At 33.2% G+C, this 19,744-nt stretch overlaps 1 protein-coding gene across 3 annotated transcripts; it reads left to right on the plus strand.

Annotated features, from left to right (window-relative positions):
* The first annotated feature begins 12,246 nt into the window (after nucleotides 1-12,246).
* LOC123685762 (dihydropyrimidinase) lies at nucleotides 12,247-19,536 on the plus strand. Of its 3 annotated transcripts, none has more exons than XM_045625631.1 (8): nucleotides 12,247-12,449; nucleotides 13,821-14,100; nucleotides 14,706-15,121; nucleotides 16,909-17,120; nucleotides 17,429-17,765; nucleotides 17,822-18,028; nucleotides 18,093-18,225; nucleotides 18,538-19,536. In XM_045625631.1, exons 1-8 carry the CDS (start codon nucleotides 12,411-12,413, stop codon nucleotides 18,612-18,614), a joined length of 1,701 nt encoding a protein of 566 aa, XP_045481587.1. In that variant the 5' UTR covers nucleotides 12,247-12,410; the 3' UTR covers nucleotides 18,615-19,536. The 3 variants fall into 3 exon arrangements, with proteins under 3 accessions (XP_045481587.1, XP_045481586.1, XP_045481588.1); XM_045625630.1 differs by lacking the exon at nucleotides 16,909-17,120 and adding an exon at nucleotides 15,936-16,171 and having other exon boundaries at nucleotides 12,252-12,449; XM_045625632.1 differs by lacking the exons at nucleotides 12,247-12,449; nucleotides 16,909-17,120 and adding exons at nucleotides 12,874-13,040; nucleotides 15,936-16,171.
* The last annotated feature ends 208 nt before the right edge of the window (nucleotides 19,537-19,744 follow it).

The raw sequence follows: 19,744 nt of genomic DNA on the forward strand, positions 1-19,744 counted from the left end.
TTTTTTACTTTTTCGGTCTTCTAAAAACAAAAAATTGTGACCTGCACAAGAAAAACTGAACCGAAAATATCTTGAACACGATAACTCTCAAACTGAACGATATTATCGTGGTATGTTCACGGTATGAATAACTCGATTAAGTTAATCAACTCACACAAAAATTACACAAATACGAATTTCAAGAAAATAATAAACCATAAACTTTGGAAACGTGCGAGAAAAAAAGCTTGTCAGGTATGGAATTAAATTTCCTAGCACTGGAATAAAATCTATTAAATCAGAAAGAAAAAAACAAGGATTCAAACTGAAAAAATAATTTCTCGTGTAAGGTACATATTCATCAGGAAATTGATGACATGATAAGAAAAATATTTCAACAATTTTTGACATTTTGATGCATTATTTTCAATACCTAATAAATCTTTCTAGACGCCCAAGGAAAAGCATTTTTGAACAGTTCAAGTTTTGAAAAGTGTAAAATCCAAAAATTTAATAAAAATTTATCCGTTCGCTGTTTTTCTCATAAACTTCGAAAAATATACGTATATAATTTGGTTCTTCAGACAAATTGTACATTTTGACCTTTTCAAATCAGAGATTTCCAATTTTTTTTCAAAATTTAAATATTGCATGAACCCGTTGTTGGCAAAACAATTGTTTTTTCGGTCATTTTTTTATTTTTTGAGGCAATCATAAACAGCAATGTAAAATTATTACAAATACAACGAAATCGCAAAACGAGTGAAAATCTTGCCGCCATTACTCTTTTTTATATGTATTTTTATACAATCGAGATATTTTGCGATGAAAGGGAGGAAATAATAAGCCATTTTGTGAATTATTTAGAAAAACCAAATGATATGAATTATGTCTTACCTTCTACTCTTATTTTTTTTTAAATTGGGTGATTGATGACTGAGCGTTCCTTTTGTGATTGATTGCAGCCCAAAAGTCAAAAAAACGATGGCTTTCGAGCAACAATCAAAAACAAATGAAACACGAATCGATTACAGATGAACAAAATTTGTTGCGTTTCAATATAAAATCTGAAATTACAAAGATTGTTATAATCTCACATATTTATTTATCAACAGAAGGTTTATTTAAATTTTAGACTTTTTTTAGACAGTAAACACATTCTTATTAGTGGGTAAGGAAAAAAAACATTTAAAAAAATTGTTAAAGTGAAAAAACTCACCAACATAAAAATTTCCAATTATATCTTAGATATATCATTGATTTACGTCTTAACGTGCCAAATCCAAGATAATAACGCAAAAAATTAATTTTTGGCATACACAAACCACAATCAACAAAACTTCTTAAAGATTAATCATAAACTAGTTAGGGACGATATTTAAAAAATCAATTTGAAAATATGATAAACGAGAATAAAAAATAAAATTTGTCGCGGAATAACAAAATTGAAAAAAAGTCCAAAACCTACGTACCAAAAATTCGACGAACACAACTGAACGTAAAATAGCACTGATCTAACTCTCTGGCTGTTCCATATCACAGCATCTATCCCTTTAAAAAAAACCTTCACTTCAAGCCGATCCTATTCAAGAGAACTACAAGGGGTGAATAAAAGTGGTGTTCCCAAATGGGGTTCACACGTAACTGATTTGAAAGGGTCGTATTGTTACGTTGTGAAGCTGTACCAAGGGCCTAAAGGTGTGCGCTGAAATTCAGCCAGCTTCTGGTTCTCCTGAATGGCTATGGGTCCATTTGACCAGCCAGGCTCCTCCCACGAAAATCCGTTGAAATGGAGAAAGCCTCCAAGTTAATTATTGAGTGACAAATCACCCCTATATCAAAAACGTTTCAGGTCTCATTTTTTACGGCGTTTCCCTACAGTGTAGTAATTTATTCACGAAATCTCTGGATATACGGATATACAACAAGCGGACTCCATTCAGTCCGATAACTGCACTGTTTGATACTGATTCGAACTTTGAGTGATGGATGAATATCATTAACTTACGCGTACACGTTGTCAACATTCGGAAACATAAACATACTAAGTTTCATTGTTTATTTAAAACTTCGCTCAATAAGACCAGGGACGAATAGGTAAAAACAATTTTTTCTTAAAAATTCCACTATATTCGCCAACATCTTAAAGAGTGATACATGTACTGGGTGTACCAAATCCGATGCTCACTGAAAACATCTCGAAAACAAAGAGACTAAAAATTTTTTCATTATACCAGAACAAAATTTGGCATCCAAAGGGATATCCACGTGATCAACGTAATTTATTGATGGCATTATAAAGAATAAAATTATTCATTAGGTAATTTATAGCGTATCCCTACTGTGTAGTAATTTATTCAAGAAATCTCTGGATATACGGATATACAACAAGCGGACTTCATTCAGTCCGATAACTGCATTGTTTGATGCTGACTCCAACTTTGAGTGATGGATGCATATCATTAACTTACGCGTACACGTTGTCAACATTCGGAAACATAAACATACTAAGTTTCATTGTTTATTTAACACTTCGCTCAATAAGACCAGAGACGAGTAGGTAACAACAATTTTTTCTTAAAAATTCGACTATATTCGCCAACATCTTAAAGAGTGATACATGTACAGGGTGTACCAAATCCGATGCTCACTGAAAATATCTCGAAAACAAAGAGACTTAAATTTCTTCATCATACCAGAACAAATTTACAAATTTAGCATCCAAAGGGATATCCACGTGATCAACGTAATTTATTGATGGCATTATAAAGAATAAAATTATTCATTAGGTAATTTATAGCGTATCCCTACTGTGTAGTAATTTATTCAAGAAATCTCTGGATATACGAATATACAACAAGCGGACTTCATTCAGTCCGATAACTGCACTGTTTGATGCTGACTCCAACTTTGAGTGATGGATGCATATCATTAACTTACGCGTACACGTTGTCAACATTCGGAAACATAAACATACTAAGTTTCATTGTTTATTTAACACTTCGCTCCATAAGACCAGGGACGAATAGGTAAAAACAATTTTTTCTTAAAAATTCCACTATATTCGCCAACATCTTAAAGAGTGATACATGTACTGGGTGTACCAAATCCGATGCTCACTGAAAACATCTCGAAAACAAAGAGACTAAAAATTTTTTCATTATACCAGAACAAAATTTGGCATCCAAAGGGATATCCACGTGATCAACGTAATTTATTGATGGCATTATAAAGAATAAAATTATTCATTAGGTAATTTATAGCGTATCCCTACTGTGTAGTAATTTATTCAAGAAATCTCTGGATATACGGATATACAACAAGCGGACTTCATTCAGTCCGATAACTGCATTGTTTGATGCTGACTCCAACTTTGAGTGATGGATGCATATCATTAACTTACGCGTACACGTTGTCAACATTCGGAAACATAAACATACTAAGTTTCATTGTTTATTTAACACTTCGCTCAATAAGACCAGAGACGAGTAGGTAACAACAATTTTTTCTTAAAGATTCGACTATATTCGCCAACATCTTAAAGAGTGATACATGTACAGGGTGTACCAAATCCGATGCTCACTGAAAATATCTCGAAAACAAAGAGACTTAAATTTCTTCATCATACCAGAACAAATTTACAAATTTAGCATCCAAAGGGATATCCACGTGATCAACGTAATTTATTGATGGCATTATAAAGAATAAAATTATTCATTAGGTAATTTATAGCGTATCCCTACTGTGTAGTAATTTATTCAAGAAATCTCTGGATATACGAATATACAACAAGCGGACTTCATTCAGTCCGATAACTGCACTGTTTGATGCTGACTCCAACTTTGAGTGATGGATGCATATCATTAACTTACGCGTACACGTTGTCAACATTCGGAAACATAAACATACTAAGTTTCATTGTTTATTTAACACTTCGCTCAATAAGACCAGAGACGAGTAGGTAACAACAATTTTTTCTTAAAAATTCGACTATATTCGCCAACATCTTAAAGAGTGATACATGTACAGGGTGTACCAAATCCGATGCTCACTGAAAATATCTCGAAAACAAAGAGACTTAAATTTCTTCATCATACCAGAACAAATTTACAAATTTAGCATCCAAAGGGATATCCACGTAATCAACGTAATTTATTGATGGCATTATAAAGAATAAAATTATTCATTAGGTAATTTATAGCGTATCCCTACTGTGTAGTAATTTATTCAAGAAATCTCTGGATATACGAATATACAACAAGCGGACTTCATTCAGTCCGATAACTGCACTGTTTGATGCTGACTCCAACTTTGAGTGATGGATGCATATCATTAACTTACGCGTACACGTTGTCAACATTCGGAAACATAAACATACTAAGTTTCATTGTTTATTTAACACTTCGCTCCATAAGACCAGGGACGAATAGGTAAAAACAATTTTTTCTTAAAAATTCGACTTTATTCGCCAACATCTCAAATAGTGATACATGTACAGGGTGTACCAAATCCGATGCCCACTGAAAACTAAAAATTTTCTAAACTACCAGTGGTCCACCAAAAAAAAATCTGGACCAAAGGAGAGGGCACTGTTCCGGAAAAACTATCATCCTGTAGATTTGCATTCAAGATTAGCATATCACATGATGAAAAATTTAAATTGGAATATCTATGCCGAATTTAAGTTAAATATCTTGTGCAGGGAATGTGCTTAGAGGAAAACCTTGAAAAAATCTAACTTCAACACCCTGTATCTCGAATACAAAGCGTTTGCGGTCTCATGGTTATTGGACTACGAAAAATCTGTCATTTTCGTTTTGTTCCTCCAAGTTAGAAACACCTTATATAATATTTCTATTTCATTCGACATCCTGAAACTTCATGAAAGTTGTATCTGACATCTTCAGGAATCCTTAAATCAGACTTGAAACCAACACTGTACCCGAGAGTATGAAAAATTCAGAAAATTTTCAAATCCTCTAATTGCCCCAAAGAAACTTGGGTTTCACTCTGCCAGCATATTCAGCGACAGCACAAATGAAAAGTGAAGTTGAAGCGCTGAAATATGCAGAGGTGTCAGGTGTCATTCTGTCTCGTGAATAATAAAAGGATAATTAGGTGCATTAAGGCGGATCAACTGGACAAATAGGGCGGTGCTTCACTAGAGGGGTGGCGCGCATGAAAACTACCCTGATATGCGTGATATCAACAGCCAGTTAAGCGGGAAAATGATTACCGCTGGACTATTAAAAAAAACGTGGTCCTTGGTTAATTATTTTCAATAATAATCTTTTGGAAACGAAAAAAAAATCAAAACCGAAAATTTTTGAAAAAAAATCAATTAAAAATGAAATTGTGATGTTGAATGTACAGTTGAACCACCCAAACTCAAGAACCTAAGAGTTTTGAAAAATCCAAAAATAATTTTCAAGTTCTGTAGTAGGCAGAAAGAATTCTTATGACAAAAAAACCACTTCAGGGTGGCAACAACCCCCAATTTTTTTTTTTAATAGGAAAGAGATGGCGCTGAAGGTGGATGTGTTTTAGAGGAAAAGCATTTTTTGTTCTCTAAATATCCTTGTTGAAATTTTCAAATTCGTTGATTTTTCTTGAGCAATTTGATATTGAACATTGTCAGAAGGGTGACTTAAACAGAAAGCCAATACATTAAAATACACCAGATAAGGGATTCACGACTTGGCTTGATTTTCAAGCTACTTGGCTTGAAATCAAGTCAAGCTCAAGTATGTAATAGTTTTTCAATCTCAATTCAAGTCAAGTATTTATTTATCAAGTACTTGAATCATATCAAGCTACTCGATTTTTAGCAGTTTCATTGTATAGTGTCACATCAATAAAAAAATGATGAAATGAGAAGGAACCTTGCAAAAAACACTTTTACTTATCACATTTATTGTATAAAAGAACCGAAAATATCAACTTTTTTTGAAATAGAAACATAAATTAAATCACTATGAATCATAACAAAATGAAAAATAATAAAAAAATAATGTTTCTTAATATTGAGAAACCTCCAGGCTTTGTTTGATTTCATAATTTTCCATACAGGATCTAAGACACATGAGGCATCTTATAAATTTGTCGCTTAACCTATTGCGGGTTTTTGTAACTGTAAGAGCAGCTCTGGAAAATTGTCTTTCAACAGGAGCTGAAGATGCTGTCGTTGATAAAAAATCATTGGCATAATGGCCAAGTTTGGGAAGATATTTCTGAAACTACCAAAATCTACCAATAGATTTCATAGAAATGTAGGAAAACTACTTATAAAGTCACACTGGCGAATGCTTCAGTCTCTCGGCGCTCGAGGAATCCCCTTATTTAGTCTAAGCGCGCACGAGATTGCAGAAATATATGCCGTGCGACGCGTGCATATCAAGCTCAAGTAATATCAAGTGGCTTGTTATTAAGTCAAGTCAAGCTCAAGTAATCTGATTAGGGGTTCCGTAAATATGTCCGTTCGATGTTTTGTGCTCCTGTAATTTCAAAATTGCATATTCGATCGAGATGATATTTTGCATTTAGATGTAGAATGACAATGGAAAGCCTCGTGCAAATTTTCATGGTGATCGCGTCACCAGAAGCATAGAACCAAGACCAATTTACACATTTTCACGAATTAGAATTAGAAATGTCTAAAGATGTTAAATCACAAGATTTCGGTGGCCAATTGTTAGTCACCTCTTCGAGAAATAGTGATTGTTTCGTTGCTTGTGTGGCACATAGCGCAGTCTTGTTGAAACTAAACGACCACATCAATATCTTTCAATTCCGGTCAAAAAAAACATCAATCATAGCGTTTGTAGAATGCCTTATTCCCAAGATCGACAAAGCTGGGTTTTGTCAACACTACGAGCTGCAGCAGCAATATTCTCAGTTGTTCTTAAGCGACGCAAACGGTTTCGATTCTTCACATCACTAACTTGTCCCAACAGCACAAATTTTTCCTGTAGTTTCGCTTTTGCTGGCCGTGAAGGTACTTCACGTCCACCCAAAAGTACTTTATTTTTGTCAACAGTGACTTTCACCATTTTTATAGCGAATTTCAACAATTTCAGTGCATTTTTAGTAATGGCGTAGTTTGTACTTGTCAAATGTCAAAATATGGCAGTTTCAAAAGTGAGCAGATTGCGGGCTATTCAAAATAGAACCTCTAAGAAAAACCCTTGAAAAAAGTGCCATAATTTATCTTAAAACTTAAGTTTATTCCCGAATAAAGCTTTTTTTTAGGAAATAGTAGACGTATTCCTAGATTCCAGATGGGGCATTCAAACTCTGTCATCCAGCCTCTTGCAGTAGGGTGAATTAACAGGGGACGATTTTTAGATCTAACATAGGTACAGGGTGTCCAAAAAAAAATTAGTTTGACGACAACGTTTACTTATATCTATAATGTTAGAAAGAAAGGTTTGATAACGAAGTTTGAACCAAAAATTACTCGAAATGTAAGCATTTTTTGATTATCGATTCGATAGTTTTTACTTTATACAGGGTTTCATAAATTGGAGGTATTTACTAAGAAAAATGAGAAATTCTTGAAATAATTTTAAAAATAGAATGTCCTATACATGGGCCCGCAAACAATTTTTTTTCGAAATACAGGGTGTTTCTTGTACTCCTACTTTTCATAGTATTATAACATTTTATCGAATCTTTCTTAATCTTCTCTACAGTTTGGTTAAATAAGTACCAAAACTTATAATTAATAATTTATTCATCAAAGCTTACTATATCTTATAATAATTTGAATTTTCCTGGGGATTACCGGAGAATTATTTGACAAGAACCGACAAGAAAACAAAAAAGTGTACTGGACCAGAGTTTATTTTTACATTTTTCTAAAATACCAGTGGTTCATCGAAAAAAATTTCTGATGAAAAGAAGAGGGCACTCTTCCAGAAAAAATATCATCTTGTAGATTTGTATTCAAAATTATCATATCACTTGACGAAAACTTCAAATTGGAATATCTATGCCAAATTTAAGTTAAATATCTTGTGAAGGGAAGGTGCTATGAGAGAAAAACTGTAACACATGTACTCAAAAACAAAGAAATTTGGAAATAGCCAAGAGATCTGCACTTAGAACTGTAACACGTTTGAGGAATCCACTGAATAGGCTTCACAATCCGCCAAACGAGTTGCTGTATCAGAAAACCGAGATTCAACCAATTAAGGAACGAATAATACATCTTAAATCAAAGGTTCTCCAAAAGACTGATTCAAACTGAAGAAATAAACAATAATCGAAACTATAATCGAAAGCTTAAGATACCTCAACACATGAAGACCTACTTATTTAACTTTTACAATAATGTTGTTGATAAAACTCATAGTATTTATGTATATATATTTACTTTTTTAATTATCATGGCTGAAGGATCTCGGTCGATGGCCTATTGTTTCTTATCAATAAAGAACTTGTTGTTGTAATAAACCTCGGACACAGAACATGCTCGTAGTGCAATAAAAGTTATCATCTTGAGAGCTATGATGAACTCATAAACTGTAAAGGGGTCCTAGTTTTTGCTGGCGTGTCGATTTTGAAGAAAAGTAAAAAGATTATTGGTTCATTTTATGGTGAAATTTTTGTTCTTCGTCTTTGAGAGAATTCTAAAATTTTGGGAATCTTGGGGCCCTTGGGTCCTTGAAGATTTCTTACCTAACCCTGATAACGGGTATTTTTTTTCGAGGTATATAACTTTAAGTATGCATTACTGTTCAAGATGGCCACCGATTTAACAGCTGTTAAGTGATTTATTCTCAGTTTGGTTTGGCAATTTATCATGAATAGACTCACGCCTGAACAACGCTTGAAAATAGTGCAATTTCATTTCGAAAATAATGGTTCTGTGCGGAATACGTATCGCGCACTACGTCCATCAGCGACGAAGCGCACTTCTGGTTGAATGGCTACGTCAACAAACAAAACTGCCGCATTTGGAGTGAAGCTAATCCTCAAGTGTATGTCGAAACACCGTTACATCCAGAAAAACTGACTCTTTGGTGCGCTTTATGGGCTGGTGGAATCATTGGTCCGTACTTCTTCAAAAACGATGATGGCCAGAACGTTACAGTCAATGGTGATCGGTATAGAGCTATGATTACTAACATTTTCATTCCTGAATTGAACAACCATGATGTCCAGGAGCTGTGGTTTCAACAAGACGGCGCAACATGTCACACAGCTCGTGCCACAATCGATTTATTGAAAGACACGTTTGGTGACCGCCTAATTTCACGTTTTGGACCTGTGAATTGGCCTCCAAGATCTTGTGATTTAACACCGCTAGACTACTTTCTGTGGGGCTATGTAAAGTCATTGGTCTATGCGGATAAGCCACAAACCCTTGACCATTTGGAAGACAACATTCGCCGTGTTATTGCCGATATACGGCCACAAATGTTGGAAAAAGTCATCGAAAATTGGACGTTCAGATTGGACTACATCCGAGCCAGCCAGTCATATGCCAGAAATCATATTTAAAATGTAATGCCACAAGATTATCTAGCGGATAAATGAAATTCATGTCAATCGAATAATCCATCGTTGTTTTATTGCAATTTAAAGATCTATAGCTCTAAAAAAAACACCCTTTAGTTCGCGAGATTCTTTCAGTGAGCATCGAATTTGGGACACCCTGTAGATATGGGTTCATGGATACAGAAGGAAGATCAGTCGAGAAGCTGATTACAGACGGTTATACAGTACGATTGTAGCATCATCGCATATAAAAAGGGTGAGTTAGGGGTAGGTTGATGCGTCTCAGATTCCATTATTCTACCCCATTGACAAAGGTTCTCCCCAAAATATTCTATACAAGCCGGTTTTTTAGTGAGGATCTGTGAGAGGGGTGAAGTCCAGGTGCGACAATGAACATTAAAAGAGCGAATCTTGTGAACAAAGATTGCAATTTGAACGTGGCGGCTGTTCAGTTTTCGAAAGTCTGTCTGATGGACACCTCTTTCAATGGCGCGCATGGTACAACGCATGGATTACCTACTTTTCACAAAAAACACCCCCCGGTATATAATTTAACAGCCGACTGTATTGGCTTCAATTATCCCATTGTATTTTCGACTATCATTCGAGAGAAATCGAAATAATATACAGTTTGTTCAAATAGGAACGTTCGAGATAAACACTAGAAATCGGACAGTTTATTCATATCTGAAATAATATGGAATTAGATGTTACAACTGAAATAATGACATATGCTTGTCGACAGAATATAGTAACCCTCCAGTTGATAAGTCCTGGGACTAACCAGTAAAAACACATTTTATCTTATAAATTCAACATAGTCATCTTCAAGTGCGTAGAAAGATTTTCAAAAAATATAATTTCAAAAATCTCGCAAAGACGAAGAACGAAAATTTCTCCATGAAATGAACCAATAATTATCATTTTACTTTCCTTTAAAATCGACACGTCAGTAAAAAATCGGACCCCTATAAGATTTATGAGTTTATTATCGCTTTTAAGATGAGTACTTTCATTGCACTACGAGGTCGTCTTTGCCCGAGGTTTATTATTTTCCTTTATCTTTCCGCTTTCCCGGCATCAACCCTTATTTGCCATCTGTGATTTTTGCATTCGTCATCGTTATACACTTACCCGTTGTTTTCGGTTTTTTGTATATTCTCGTTACAAAATTTCAATATGTAGTTATCAAAGAACTGAGCTGAGTAATTCGCATCGAAAAATTGTCTGGGCTGTATTGTAAAATTAATTGTGTTTCATTCAAAATTGCAATTTATTTTTAAAGACATCAGTTTTGAATTGACTATATCTACACGATGTTCCTAAATTGGAGGTACAAATGAAAATGACAGATTTCTTGGATCATTTCAAGGAAAAAAGTCCTATAACATGAGTCCGCGAACGATTTGTTTTTGGGATCCAGAGTTGAAGTTCAAGTTTTTCACTCATAGCACCTTCCCTTCACAAGATATTTAACTTGAATTGGCATAAATATTCCAATTTGAAGTTTTCATCATGTGATATCCTAATTTTGAAAACAAATCTACAGGGTGATTTTTTTCTGGGAGGGTGCCCGCTTCTTTCCTCCAGAATTATTTTTTTGTGAACCACTGGTAATTCAGAAATATTTATAAAGAAACTCTTGTTCCGTACTACCCTTTTTGGTTTCTTGTAGTTTTGTCGTATCTGCTACGATTCCGAGAAACAAAATTCAAACAACTCTCTATAGTAATCCTCAGTAAATCCAAATTATTATAAAGATCCAGTTAGGTATCAGTGATAAATAAATTAATTATAAGTTTTGGTACTTATTTACCAACTCTGTAGCGCAGATTAATAAAGATTCGATAAACTGGTTAAGCATCTCAAAAAAGTAGGACTACAAGAAAAACCCTGTATCTCGAAAACAAAGCGTTTGCGGGCTCATGTTTATGGACCATTTTATTTTTAAAATTATCCAAGGAATCTCTCATTTTCCTTCATAACTCCAATTCAGGAACACTCAGTTCAAGATAAGAACAATCGAATTGGTAATAAATAAATTATTTCGAGTAATTTGGTTCAAACTTCGTTATCAAACCATTTTTTCATACATTATAGATATGAGTAAACAATGTCGACAAAAATGTTTTTTCAAATCAAAGAAATCATCAAAATATTTGGAAACTCTAACCGTCTTAACATAGCATAAGGAATCCTTATACTATGGTCTTAGGTACACTATTTCTTAGAAATATATTCCACTCAATCGAATGTCCCTATTTGCTAGAACTATGTTGATGTGTGTTTTATTTTCAGAATACATATAGAGTTACGTGTGGATCGAGATATTGAAGGTTTAGTGACACTACATTTGTTGTTGTTCGAAAAATCGATAAAACGAGTTTCGTGCGATGAAAAATCACTGTTTTTTTTAAACCTATTTCGAAAGTGAAGACGAATCTTCTACAGAAGAGGTATTGATAAATTAGAGAAGTATTGGAATACAAGTTTCATTCTTGAAGGTGGCTATGTTGACGAATATAGTCTAATTTTTAAGAAAAAAATGTGTTTTTTTAATTGTTAAGCCCGAAACTCATGTTGTTTACCAGTAGTGACATCTAGGATGTATATAGCTAGACATCTAGTCGTTTCTGTAAAGACTATTTTAGTGAACTATAAGCGGGGTAGTGACATCTAGCGGGCAAAAACTAAGACGTGGTGCAGTAGCGCAAAGTTTTTCTTTTTTTCCAAACGTACGCCGACTAGTGACTGAAGATCGAGCATATAAATAAAATAGAAACACTCGTCAGCGCATTGTGCCCTTGAGTTGAAATAATAACCACACTATTCGACTTGGTTTACGTTTATCCGAAATTGTCAATCGGGTATCTTTAGAGATACGGAAGTAGTGAATTAAAGATATTACCGACATAGTACAAATTATAATAATGAGTACCCCAGTAAAAAAAGTGCCCATTCATTTACAGGTAATTGTAACATAAATATTATATAATTTATGCGACATATCTAAGTAAAGCGGCATCATTTCCTATTTCCGGCTTAAAATAGTTATGTGTATCCCATACAGGATATCCGATTTAACCGATAGGTCGAAACAAAATGCATTTCATTTAGGTGGTTAACGCCTCTATTCTATTTATTGATTTTTCCTAGGACTTACTTGCATGAAATCAAATAATGGCTAAAATTTTACTAATTATTCAGTATATATTAGACATGCTATTCACCTGCATTGAACATTACAGTCAGATGAATTCTCGTCTCTGTTATCTTATGCTGCAATAGTTGCATATAAAAATTTTTGAGATACTGCGGATTTTGCGTAAATCATCGCAAAATTCTATCTTATCTTTTTCAAGGACGATCATTTGATCAAAACTAAATTTTTCATTTACATTCGTTCGGCATCCAACCGGTTCAGAGAATATATTAACTGGTTTCTTTAAGGAATAGTTTTAACTATAAAGGTTGCAGAGATCTTTGATGTCGCATGTTTTTTATTTTTAACTGGAACAATTTCTATGAAAAGCATCTTCTTTTGAATTAAATCTAATATGGTGAGTCAAATAAAACGTTTTTATCGTTTATGTACTAATTGATTAGATACATCGATTGTAATTGATTTTCCTGACACTGTGGGTGACCTCAAAATAGGTAATCAGATACTGATATTCCTTTCAAATGAAAGACTCAAAGGAAGAGTATGACAAATGTTTAATACTTGGACCGCCCAATTCGCTATTTGCAGACGAGAATATTAGGAAGCTTAATTTGCAATAACACTTATTCTTAATTAGTCTAAACACTCATTAACGGCATATCTGAATCACCATTTTGCAGTAGCAATCATCTTTATCCAGATAGGCTATTTGATAGGTTTCGACAGCTGCTGCATTACCTGCTTTAACTTTTTCAAGCATAATTCAAGACATCTTTTCTAATATTGGTACACTAATAAGAAAACCTAATCTAAATATTATTATAATTAGCATTGAAAATCTACATTAAAAAGAAAATTTATCTTGTATCATAGATTATTATAAAATGGTACAGGCTGGTCATTTTTTCAGGAAATATGTTGTTCTATTTTATAAAGGCTTATTTTACCAATACTTTTCTCCACTGCCCAGCCCTTATACAAATTATCTCATGTTTCTTAATATTATTATTATTATTCATTTGTGGTAAGGGATAAAATGATACATTTTTCTTAAAATGATTTTTTTACATCTATTCGATACCAATGTTTCAATAATTTGGATTTTATTTAAATGTTAGAATATCCTCAACATGTTCAAGTTGATACTTTAATAATCACAATTTTTTTTTTATTGCAGAGTGCCCAAAACCGCCTACTCATCCGATATGGCAAGATTGTAAATGAAGATGGAACAACTGATGATGATATTTATATAGAAGATGGCGTTATCAAACATATAGGAAAAAATTTAATCATTCCTGGAGGCACTAGAGTGATAGATGCCAGAGGAAAATATGTTATGCCAGGAGGTATTGATCCTCACACACATTTTGAATTTCAGTTTATGGGTACATGTACAGCTGATAACTATTACCAAGGAACAAAAGCCGCTGTAGCTGGAGGAACAACCTTTGTTGGTAAGTACTGTAAAGCCGAAGTCTTGAAGTTAAAGTTTTGAAAATTAAAACATTAATTTTTTATAGAAGGATTGCAAAATTCACACTATTAATTTATTCCCATATCATTTTATTTTTATCTCTTTCAATACTTCAATGTATTTAAAAGGGTTTTCCAATTGGAATGATACAATACAAAATGGTTATAGTAGCAAACTGTATCATTTTTTTGACATTTCTTATGTCATTTGTGTTCAGTAGGTTAGGTTAGGTTAGGTCATTTGTGTTCAGTAGGTTATGTCATTTAAGCATGGACAGATACCTGCTTCAACAATGTTTAGCTTTTATTAAATTATTTCATCAAAATCACTGCCCATTTGTGAATATTGAGAAAAATTTAAGAAGCATCAGTATCTGATACTGGTACTGTTGTATCGTGTCAAGAAAATTCACTCCCAAATTTGTCTACAGTCCGATGAATAGTAAGTCGATTAACTGCATAATGTTATCCATTGAATTTCTCAACGTATTCAGATTAATTGTGATTCGAAAAAGTCCACCAGTGACTGTTTAATGAATTAATTTTTAATTATATCGCCACAGAATTAATTTAAGTTCAATTTCAGTTAATTTTGCTATACCGGACGTGGGACAATCTGTCCTGGATGCCTATTATGATGCTAGGCAGAGGGCAGACCCTAAAGTGTGTTGCGACTATTCCCTTCACATGGGTGTAACTAGCTGGTCTAACAAGGTAGAGAAAGATATGGAAATTCTTACAGCTGAACATGGCATAAACTCATTCAAAATGTTCATGACATATTCCCTGATGTTGAATGATGAAGAAATTTATTCAGTTTTTGAGAAATGTAAAAAATTAGGTGCTCTTCCTATGGTGCATTGTGAAAATGGTTTAATCATCAAAAAGAATGCAGAGAAATTACTTGCTCAAGGTATTACGGGACCTGAGGGCCATGAACTTTCTCGGCCTGAAGAAGTGGAAGCAGAAGCTGTCAATAGAGCTTGTGTTATTGCAAATCAGGTAATCTGAATTATTTTATTGTCTCATGTTTGAGAGCTAAAATGATAAAATCTAGTGTGCCTCAATCTCATATCTGTCATTCAACCCTTCTTCTTGAAAGCATGTGCAAACAATCATTTCATTGTATTGTACTCACAGTATACGTTATTGGAAGAAAAAAGAACTATTTCTCTTGATATTGAGTATTCAGTTTGGATTATTTATGTATTGAATTCACATTGTATCAAATTCTCCGTCAATGGGTGTGGCACTTTACTTCGTCTTGAGATAGGATGTTATTCAAGGAAATGCATTTTGTGACAAGCAATTTTGAAATTGGGAGAATTAGTAAAATATTACCTTGTTTATATCATGGTTTGTAAATTGGTTCTGTTCTGCCTTGATCACTCCTCATTTTTGTTGGGATGTTGGTTAAAATCCACAGCTATCTATCTGAGCCAGTTGGTTTTCTTTAGACCCTTTGTTCTACTTCACCTTTTGAGTTTTTTTGTACTAAGACGTCTAGAAATTAGTCAGCGCGGTCTTGCTCAATGGTGAATCTAAATTTTCCAATTCTGACGAAAAATCCAACTGTAATATCCTTCAGCATTATATAGATAATCCAATTGTAAATAGATTAATAGGTTCAAAAATGCCTTCAATCCACTAAAAAAATAAACTATTCCTATGAAATGAGTACTTGTTACATACTTCTCTCCTGTTTGTATAGGATTGATTGGTAATTACATCTTGCTTGTCGATTCTATTTCTTCATTCATTTAATATATACACTTATACATTGTTTGAGTTACTAGCATCTGATTGCATATTGTAGGTAGATACCCCACTATATATTGTGCATGTTATGAGTAAGTCAGCAGGTTTGGCTTTAGATGCAGCACGCAAAAAATCTAGTAAGAAAGTCTTTGGTGAAACTTTAGCTGCAGGTGTTGCCTGTGATGGTTCGCATTGTAGCCATGAATGTTTTGATCACGCTGCTGGTTACATTCTAAGTCCACCTCTGAGACCAGACACAACTACACCAAAGACTCTTATGAATTTCTTAGCACAGTAAGTTTTATTTTATTTTTACCTCTTCAATCCACACTTGCAAAATATTATTTGCTTAAAGTATCAATTGATTTCTGAATGTTTTATAATTCTTTAGCTTTATGAAGCTATCAGTACATGAAGCACATTGCAAACGCACTATTCTAACTCATTACGTAAATAACACCTTTTTCAACCCTCTTGCCACAAATCCCCGACAAATTTGATTTTTTTGATTAAAATACTTTTAATTTGTATGTATTTTCGATTCGCTTCTGCATGTTAATATCAGTGGCGGCTGTCATTAAGTCCAATCAGAATATTATATAATATCATATAACAAAATTAATGTAACGTTGCATTGTTATGTGAAGGACTAACACAAGAAATTAATTAATATAAACACATATTTCTCTCTGAAAATTGATGCTTCAAATATTAGACAGACCCGGAATATTTAGAATCACCTGATTTTTTCAATCGGTTAGGAAGTATATATCCAGGAAGATTTTTGTGTAAATTTGTATTGATCCCTTCGAGCGCCGCCGCTGGTTGATAAAGCCTTAGAGCATGAATGCTAGTTGAAATGAGTATATATTCTCCATTGAATTGTCAAATACAACACGTTACATGTGACACAGTATTATTGATTCAAAGTGCAATGAAAAAATTTATGTTTTGGGGATAACTTGAATTGAGATTGCCTATGAGGACTTTTTTCTTAATAATATTTTTGGCACGGAACAATTTGTATTCAGGTAAAAGCACCGATTTATATTGATCATGTACAATCAGAAAGATCAGGAAAAATAATTGAAGAGCGACGATCAATGGGACAAATAGTATTTGGAGCTGTTACACCATCCTTAATTGGTGTAGGGGGAAATCCTAATGATATCAATTTGGTATCAGCTCCTCCAATATACTCTAATCCTGAAAATGCTAGCAGGCTTTTGGGATATCTTGCCTCGTAAGTGTGAATCTAACTTAATATCTGTAGCTCAAGTCACGTGCATGCCGAAAGACTAACTATTTCTGAATAAATTTCAATTGTTATCGATGCTGTAGTGGCTCATTTAGATTATGAATTAATTCAATCCTTTTGATAGCTTAACCTTAAATCCTCAAAAATATTCCTGAAAATTGAATTATTTGCTTTGATGAAGGAACAAGTAATAAACAAAGGTATAATTCAACTACATGCAGAACAAGGTCATTATTTGTTTCCTGATCATAATATGTGATGTCACAATGAAAGAATGAAAAATATTTTTTCAGAGATATCTTACAAACTACCGGAAGTGACCATTGTACCTTCACCAAATCTCAAAAAGAGATGGGAAAAGACGATTTTAGAAAAATCCCAAATGGTGTGAATGGTGTTGAAGAGAGAATGTCTGTCATATGGGAAAAAGGTGTTCATTCGGGAATTATAGATCCTAATAGATTTGTAGCCATTACTAGTACAAATGCTGCCAAAATATTCAATTTATACCCAAGAAAAGGATGTATTGCAGTTGGATCTGATGCAGATATTGTTATATGGAATCCGAATGCAACAAAAGTCATTTCTGCTAAAACACATAATATAGCAATTGAACTCAATGTTTTTGAGGTAAAAAAAGAAACAATACCTGGGGAAATATTTACCAAATGAATATATTTTTCAAGGGAATGGAATGCCATGGTGTTCCAGAATATGTCATTGTTAATGGAAGAGTTATAGTCGACGACGGTCATCTAAAAGCAGTAGAAGGTCATGGAAGATACATTGAAACTCCAGTATATGCCCCATATGTTTATGATGTTGCAAACGCAGATAAAATCAAGCCAATCAGAGTGGAACATATTGAGGATGAGATATCAACACAAAAGAAGGTATTTTCAGTTAGAAACACTTTGGTGTTTATTATTAGAAATGAAAACCCTATTTATTTTTCAGCATTTCTATGTGGAAAATACAAATATGTTTCCTACACCTACTCTACCTGAATCAGCTGTATCAACACCAGGTTGTAAAGGTGCACGACCAGAAGGTCAAAGGAATATTCAGGATTCAACATTTTCCATAAGTGGTAAATAAATCAATAATATTGCTTTTCTGCTGCTTAGCTTTTACGTTTCATTACTTCAAACTAATTTGGTTATTCTTATGTAATATTCTTACTAACATTACCAAGTTCATATTTTATTTCTGTTACTTATTAAAGGATGTTTATTTTTACTTGGGTTTCTTGCTTATTTGAGAATATGGGTTTGTTTTGAAAAGTTTTTTTTCTTCAAAATTAATCAAAAACTTAGTAACACTAAAATTAGCAAGTTCACTCTATGTTCATTGCAGGAGTCATTTATTATTAAAGAATTCTTTTATTTTTTTCCAATTGCAGAGGAATTGGATTTGGAAAGAAAGTCTTGCATTCGTGTTAAAAACCCACCTGGTGGAAAGTCATCTGGCTTTTGGTGAAGAAGCATAAGAAATAGGTTTGCAACAACTATTTAGTGTTCACCTTATTTAATTACCTTCTGCTGAAGATAAATGTAAATTCAATGTGAAATATTTGTTGCAATCCTCCAAATATCTCTAACACTAAGATTGCTTGCTAAATGGTTCTTAAAAATTGTACCAAAGCTTCACTATAATCTTCCAATTTAGTTAGTTTTAAGGTTTCATGAAGTCTAATATGTTTTTTATTACTATTTCCGAATAGTTCAGGTTATAAGTAAAATGGGTTAGTTACCAATGCATGGATTAGATTTTGGGTCAAAATTCAGATTTAAATGATTTTTTTTCATTAACCCAAATTGCTTTGGCTTTAAAATATTACACAAAAAAACTATAACAAATTTAAAAGAACTGCTTGGCTATGCAATTAACAATAAAAAATATTATATATGGCAATATAAAACAACAATATTTGATTTAACCCAAAAAATATTCTAGTTCATTTTCAACTTAATTTCTTCTTCTGGCAAAGAAGTTTTGAGTTGTATTATCAGTATTAACAATTAGTTTTTGTTACATTTCGTGTTTTATGTTAAAATCTAATATTGGTAGCAACCCGAATATGCAATTTGTCTTATTAGTTGTTTTCTATTTGAAATTATTTATATCTATTTACTATATGTATACTAATATAAAAAGTATTACCTATTAGAAATACAAATCTTTTTACTTATACTGTTCAACTTGTTACGTGTATGGTTGTGCTCATAATAACAGATGTCTTGATTTTAGCTCTAGTTAAAGTTAATTTTGAATATATATCATTTTGCTGCTATAAAAATATCTTTCTGTTTCATCTGTTTTATGTTTAACACGTATTATTTTACAACTTGACACTACATCATTTGTACTTAGTGGGTAAATAAATTCTTGAAAAATAAAATTATTCTCTTCATTTACCACCAATATTCCTTCAAAGAAAATGAAGCAAATAGTTTTTAATAGATTTGAAAACATTTACCTATCTGAATATTATTAAGGGTATGGTCCATATATCGCCGAGAATTTTTGAGCGGGTACTAGTGGTCTTCAATCCTTATACTTATCTATGAGGTAACCTGCTACGTAATTACGGACCGCTTGACACTTGC

The sequence above is a fragment of the Harmonia axyridis genome, chromosome X (assembly GCF_914767665.1).
Source record: "Harmonia axyridis chromosome X, icHarAxyr1.1, whole genome shotgun sequence".
Lineage (NCBI taxonomy): Eukaryota > Metazoa > Arthropoda > Insecta > Coleoptera > Coccinellidae > Harmonia > Harmonia axyridis.